The 7,544-nt window shown below is 43.9% G+C and overlaps 1 protein-coding gene across 1 annotated transcript in view; it reads left to right on the top strand.

Moving 5' to 3' along the window:
- Window positions 1-1,886: 1,886 nt before the first annotated feature.
- The window catches only part of Cyp4g15 (Cytochrome P450 4g15), a 6,364-nt gene continuing 706 nt past the window's right edge, over window positions 1,887-7,544 (top strand). The window contains exons 1-7 of the mRNA XM_076421964.1: window positions 1,887-2,041; window positions 2,706-2,947; window positions 3,559-3,756; window positions 5,206-5,458; window positions 6,524-6,719; window positions 6,802-6,996; window positions 7,065-7,302. Of these exons, the coding sequence (XP_076278079.1) occupies window positions 2,719-2,947; window positions 3,559-3,756; window positions 5,206-5,458; window positions 6,524-6,719; window positions 6,802-6,996; window positions 7,065-7,302 (1,309 nt within the window). The 5' untranslated portion in view covers window positions 1,887-2,041; window positions 2,706-2,718. The remainder of the gene's footprint in view (window positions 2,042-2,705; window positions 2,948-3,558; window positions 3,757-5,205; window positions 5,459-6,523; window positions 6,720-6,801; window positions 6,997-7,064; window positions 7,303-7,544) is intronic.

Raw genomic sequence — 7,544 nt, 5'->3', positions numbered from 1 at the left:
GTGCAAATGTCTTTTGCGTTTCCCGAGCAGTAAACAGAACTTTCCGTTAAGAATTCCACTAAAATGTAGAAATCGATAACGACGAATCATTGTGATGAGCACTTTCACAGCGGGTCGCTACCTTCGACTTGAAAAGTTCAAAGATTGCGACCGCTCTCCCCGCGATAGCGATCGAACGATTACTAGCGAAGGCCGACTATTCTTTAAATCGCTATACATTTATGATAGCGGACACCTGTAATTGCGTGGCGACGATCGCATTACGATCATCACGCGGCTACCTGTGTCATTATGTCGGAAAGTCGGGTCATCGAGCATTGACCTGGATATCCGGCGATTGTAATCGGTAAGACCTGCGTTTGTTGCTCGTTCTCACGGACAACGAGTAAGACGTGTCGTTCGCGAGAATGTGGATCGCCTTATATAAGACACATTTCGTGCGTATCACTTCCGGAAAATACAAAGTAAAAAATTGTGTCACACGTTCGGACACGTTGCGCAGTACTTCGAACGAACTGGATATCGAGTCCCGAATTGTTCGAAAACATGAAAAACCCTGTTGCTCCGTAAGAGAGAAAGAGGAGGGGAACGCAAAGTAACTTTTGCATTACATAAATCGAAGGAATTACTTAACAATTGTAAGGAAAAGCGGGTTGATTAACGTATTTGGGCACACGGATAACCAAATGTTAACGGCAGACATGTATGTCGCGGGCGCTCGTTTCGATCTGCCTTCTTTTTGTAATTCGTTGGCGATCGTAATTTTACAATTCTTCTGTTATTTATGATTCTGTGTTTTTATGAATTTAGTTATATATAGGGTTGCCTGTTAGTACACACACATACACAATGATCGTAATTTCCTAGGAAACGAAATGCATTTTAATTCGCGTTCAAAGATCGTGGTCATTTAAGTCGGACGGATTACATCGAAGACGAATTCGACGAAAGCGTGAAAAGCATTGTTTGTAAATGACGATACTTCTCGGCAAATAATACCTAGGCGAGTGGGTCAAGGTGGATATTCTTGTACGTTTTCGATGACTCGACGCATCCGATATTTTTCCACCTTTTCGATTCGATTACAAGCTATTTCTCTCCACGTGCCAATGGTTCCAATGATTACATGAACGCGACCGCTGACTTTCTTCGAAAATCCATGATTTTTCCAGCTGCTCCTTATCCTCCCGGTGTGAACGAACCTTGAACGACTATATATGCAGGACTTTCTCGGATTCTATGTACTACTTTCTTCCACTATGCATCAATGAACAATGCCATCATTTCAGCAGCTATCTCGTTCAGAGATCTCATTCTTATAACTACATAGGTTAAATGTACCTATTACTGCTAAAACACGTGAAAATAAATATCTTTCCCTGAATAAATCGTGTACAATTCAACGAGAATGCATTCATTGCAAATATGATTATCGCATAGATTGCATAGATTGCAAATATTTTTATAATCTCAACAAGTTCGAAGAAGTAGAGAAGCATCACCTTGGATTGGGAACGATTTCAATTTCGTTATCGACGAGAAAGATTCATTCAGTACTTCCTCGCACAAGTACTTAATGTATACAAAGTTCAAATAAATTGAATCTTGTTATTTTTATAAGGCACCATATCGACTACTTTCAAACCTCGATAGGTTTAGCATTAACAAACTTTATTTGCAAGAGGCAGAGAACGTACGATCGCGTCCCGGGAACTAAATCGCCATGTTCGTGACGGGGTTAATGGGATTAGCCGATACGATCGTGTCGGAAACACGAGAAAAGAATCGCGAAATTCGGGGGACAAGGGAACGTGACGACGAATGAAAGAAGGGGGAGGAATCGAGGAGCACACGAGCTCGGTCGCGGGATAATTATCAATTCCAATAGAAGCATGTAGCAGCTATTAATTAACGTCACGGACTTCTAAGTAGGGGTGGCTGTAGAAAGGCCTGGTTATAAAAGGTATCGCGCTAAGTCGTTCGACCAGTCCGGTGGTGGTTCTTCGAACAGAACCCATCGTATTAGTGGTGCAAAAGATAGGTGGGTGGCCGATCCTCGATTCTCTTTTCCCATTAGTCTGGTGACCCGTGACCCGTGCTACTGATACGACACTGTGCTACTATTCCCGACGACTCTCCGTCCCCAGGACTCTCCGAAGTGCTTGTGAAACTGCCAAGTGACATTATCGCTCGCTATTAACACTAAACCTACCGAGTCTTAAAATTAACTGGTACACACACATGTTCCCTTATAGAAAATAGATAAGATTCATTTTATTTAGACTTTGTGCGACTCCTATTGTAACACGCGCTCTACTAAAGATACCTATACAATAATTTTTATTATTTCAATAATTGTAAAATCAAAAATCTGCAATAGGGCATTTTAACCGGTGGTGGTAGGTTCAGTGTTAATCGTTGACTGAAATGTTTTCACTTTATTTTGATTATTGCTATAATTGCCGATCAACTTAGGTCTCAACTTGAAAGTTCTTAAACTTACAAGCACGATGGATATTTTTTGTTAAATTTAATCTATTAACTGGAACACTAAACGGTTAAACTGTTGATTAGTTTCCTTGTGTTTCACACACTCTTTCACAACCCTGTTTTACCTACCCTATTTTGCCAAGACCGAAACGACAGGAACCTACGTCGATCGAGAGAACATGAATCACGATGCGATATATTCGCTTTGCTTACAGAAACGCGTGAAATATGTCTGCTGCTGGACCGGAAGTAGTCGTCGGATCGATCGCGGCCGCCTCGGCCACTGGTCTTTCCGCGACCACTGTCTTCCTGTCCCTTCTGATCCCTGCAGTCGTACTATACCTCATCTACTTCCGCATATCCAGGCGTCACATGATCGATTTGGGCGAGAAATTGCCTGGTCCTCCCGCTTTGCCACTCGTTGGCAATGCTCTCGAGCTGTTCGGCAGTCCCGATGGTGAGTCGCCACCGAACTCAGCGCTTTACTATCGGAAACCTTTAACCCTTAGCACTCGAATGGTGAAAATTAAATTGGTCTGTATTCTATAAATTGTTAAAAGCTCAACTGTTGCATGAGAAAACGGGTTTGATTCGATGTGCACAATCTAAAACAGATTACATAGAATGAGAATGATCTGGGTTGAAAGAAATGTCTTGATTTTGGAATTATAATTGCTTCGAGTCCAAAGAATTAATACCTTTTTAAATCTTCGAACCAACAGAAAAGTTTCATACGGGCACGATTCAAACGGAGCTGTATAGTTCTTTCTTAAACTTCCGATATTCTCTGTTTTGTTTCTATTTCTTTCCGATTACGAGCAGAACGCGCGGAATGTTCCAACTACCAGTTGAATTCGTTGTTTCGAATGCGACCATACGTAGAATTATCTTTAGAAAGTCTAAATCGCGATCTACGACATCCGCGACTCGGCGAAGAAAGTCTTGCAAGAAGAAAGGCGTTTAACGATAACACCTCGGTTGAATCGGCGCGGTGTACGTTCGGAGTTACGTAAATCGAGCCAGGAGACAGAAGCTAACCGGTGTCTCCCATTTTTTCGCGACTCTCAGCGATCTTCCAGAAGGTCTACGAGAAGTCGCACGAGTTCAAAAGCGTGGTCAGGTTGTGGTTTGGACCGAAGTTGGTGGTTTTCTTGACGGACCCAAGGGACGTCGAGGTGATCCTCTCCAGTCACGTGTACATCGACAAATCGGCCGAATACAGGTTCTTCAAACCCTGGCTTGGAAACGGTCTCCTGATCTCTACCGGTAAGTTTCCTCTTACAAACTTCCCCATAAATCCTCGCGACCTCTACACTCTGCTCTCGACGCGAAGATAGCTTCCGGTTCGAATCCCCTTTTTGCTTGCCGGACGTGCAGGATTAACGTGTGGCTGTCGTGATCGCGCGGCGTTTGCTATTACTTAACTTTCTAACGATGTTTGCCAGTCGTCCACGACCAATTTCTCCGTGAACCGTGAGGACTGTCTCGCAAAAGAAAAATAGAATAGATTATACAGGGTGATCCTGGGAACTGGGACGATCCAGTTACTGCTCTTGTTTAATTAAAAGTAGAAAAAATGTTAGAGGAAAAAATCATATGTCATAATACGTTCTAACTTGGGTTAGTACTTTTATACGTAAGATAATAAAAGGATCGATTGGTTTAACAAACAAATTGGGATGCATTAAATGAATGAACTGCATTTGCACCTGGTGGGTGTGTATTATTACATATGATTTTTTCCTCTGTCATTCTTTTCCATTTTTACTTCGGAAAGAGCAGTAACGTGAAAATTAGTTTTCTGCGCGATAATTCTTCCGAATCTCGCACGGTGACCCAGCGGCATTAGACTCGGTCTATTGATCTCGGGTGCACACCGTGTTATCGTCACTTTCTCGCCCGGTCGAGATATCCTTTTTTTTCCACTTTAATCGTCCACGTAACGGGGATCGGCGACATGTAACCGTTGAAATAGGCACGCGTGCATCGGTTGGCGCCAAACTTTCATCATCCGTCATCAGGTTCCCCGAAGGATCCGAAACGGAGTCGACACACCCCCATCCAAGATAATGAAACATTATAGACACATATTAGACATTAACAGTTAAAAGGCATCGATAAGAATCCTTCTGTATTCAGTAAGAATTCATTCTCGGGAAATTAGCATCGCAAACCAGCATCAGCCGGTCGCGAATTACCGGTTACTTAATAGACGATCCCTCCCCTTCTTACAGCTAGCCGCCTAGCTGGTTGTCATTTTCTCCCTTTTCTTTCTCTCTCGCAGGAAGTGCGTTTTCTCCTGCGTGTCTCCTCGGTCATTCGAACGACGCGTGATATACCGTTTGACAGGACAGTCCGACACAACTCCCTACCCTCCGTCTCGTATCGCCATAACTTTTGCGTTCGAATGTTCAATTATACCACTTTCTTTAATTTCTTTGAAGCAGTGGCGGATCAAATTAAGTGTAGGCCCCAAGCGGTAAAAATTTTGGAGCCTTCAGACTCAAGTTAGAAATAGAAGTTACAAGAAAACTCTCATAAGCTTATCAACAAAAAAGAAAAGTAAGAAAAATGAATGCTGCGAAATTCGGGCCTCTATGGTATCCCGGGGCCCCACGCGGCCGTTTTGTCCGCCACTGCTTCGAAGATCTTCTATTTTTTCAATTTTCAAAACCACAGAAATTTTCATTGATACATCGTGGCCGGGAATTGCAGGTCCGAAATGGCGTGCCCACCGCAAGCTGATCGCCCCGACCTTCCACTTGAACGTCCTCAAGAGCTTCATCGACTTGTTCAACGCAAACTCGCGCGCGGTCGTCGAGAAGATGCGCCAAGAGGGTGGAAAGGAGTTCGACTGTCACAATTACATGTCTGAGCTGACTGTTGAGATCCTGCTCGAGACTGCAATGGGCGTCTCGAAGAGCACCCAAGACAAAAGCGGTTTCGAATACGCGATGGCCGTGATGAAGTATGTATTTCTGTCTCTCCTGACGGCTTACGCAAACGCTTTCTTCCTTCGGAGAAAGTCGGTTCGTTAATAGTTCGCGTGGCCGAGTATGATACACCGCGTATATACTATCTAACGCGTTGTGTAACAACTAGAACACGCGGCGTGGCGGGTGCATTTTTCCGCGCGCTGGAGACAGAGACCGTTTCGAGATGCAATCGTACGGTGCAAACGTGGCGAACGAGCGTCGTACTTTATTAATCAAAGATAATCGGCCCGCTCCATCTGCTCGCCGTGTTTCCCACCCTTAAGGGGGTTAGTTTCGTTTCCAGGATTGCAAGGGTGCAAAGATGGGGGTTTTCAATAGTCAAAAGCGCTAGATAAAAGAGGGCAGTCGCCCTTAAAAGTACTGTTTTTACTTTTACGAGGAGTAGTTTGCATTACTCGGCAGCACGTAGCTGTCATAAAGCTACGGCATGTAGACACTATTTTCATAAAACTGCGACAGCTAATGCAAATTATGCCTCGTAAACGTAAAAATAGGACTTTTGAGGGCGACTGCAGTCTAGATTGATCTTTTACCCAGCGCTGTTGACTTGGGCTAATACTTTACTTCGAAGGTCGAAGATTTTGAAGCTTCGAACTGAAGATTCGTAAATTATTAGAAGACCAGCCGTTCTCCCGTGATGTCGTGACCAACGAACAGCATTTGATTTTTATTATATAGATATAGATTAAAAGAGAAACGGAGTTTCGAAGCTTTGAACTTCGAAATTTCGTGATTGTAAAAAGTGATTGGACACTCCTACATTTCGAAAAAAGTACGCCACCACAGCTAAAAGATTGAAGTCGGGCATTTTAAACAAATACCCCAATAATTTATGACACGTAATGTTTATATCAGTACAACTTCGTACGATTTGAAGACTTCGAAACTTCGGACACTTCGAATCTTCGGAAAAGCAACAGCCCTACTTTTGACTACATAAAACTCCATCTTTGCGAAATGAGAAGGAGCATCCCGCACCCTTGCAATCCTGGAAAAAAACCCCTTGAGACAATTAATCGATCAATTTAATCGCGTAGGATGTGCGACATCCTTCACCTGCGACACACAAAGATTTGGCTCAGGCCGGACTGGCTGTTCAACCTGACCAAATACGGCAAGGACCAGATCAAGCTGCTCGAGATCATCCACGGCTTGACGAAGAAGGTGATCCAACGTAAGAAAGAGGAGTTCAAGAGCGGCAAGCGCAATCTGATCGACACCAGTTCGCAGAAGGTCAGTGGTTAACCCGTACGCAATTCTGCAGAAGTATCCGATAGAAAACACAGACAAACCAGAAGTTGATAACGCTTTGTAGGCCGGCAACACGATTGCCGTTGAGGGTGTATCGTTTGGTCAGTCTGCCGGCTTGAAGGACGATTTGGACGTCGACGACGATGTCGGTGAGAAGAAGAGGCAGGCTTTCCTCGACCTCCTGATGGAGGCTGGACAAAACGGTGTGGTGCTCTCCGAGCAAGAAGTCAAGGAACAAGTGGACACCATCATGTTCGAAGTGAGATTTTGTGAGATTCATGTTTCGAGGTGAAACGAGGACAAATGAACGAATCGTGTGTCATTTAGGGACACGACACGACCGCTGCCGGATCTAGCTTCTTCCTCTCGATGATGGGTTGCCATCCAGAGATCCAAGAGAAAGTGATCCAAGAGCTGGACGAGATCTTCGGCGACAGCGACAGGCCGGCCACCTTCCAGGACACCTTGGAAATGAAGTACCTCGAGCGTTGCCTTCTGGAAACCCTTCGCATGTACCCACCTGTGCCCATCATTGCCCGCGAGATCAAGACAGACCTGAAACTCGGTTCGTTTATTATTATATTTTATATTATATTGTTTTAAGTCGTTCGTGCTCGACCGAAATAGTATTTTCGCTTTTTTCAACATTTTTTGTGCGGTACAGAAAACAGAAATTCTACGAGGATGGGATCTTTCAGTTGTCTGAAAAATCGCAAAAGATCATAGAACAACATTTTGTAAAACTTATTCTAGATGGTAAAAGACTGGCGTTCGTTTTAATACATACGGAGCTTGATAATCGATCCG

The sequence above is a fragment of the Lasioglossum baleicum genome, chromosome 4 (genome assembly GCF_051020765.1).
Source record: "Lasioglossum baleicum chromosome 4, iyLasBale1, whole genome shotgun sequence".
NCBI lineage: Eukaryota > Metazoa > Arthropoda > Insecta > Hymenoptera > Halictidae > Lasioglossum > Lasioglossum baleicum.
This window is presented reverse-complemented; position numbering and strand designations above follow the sequence as displayed.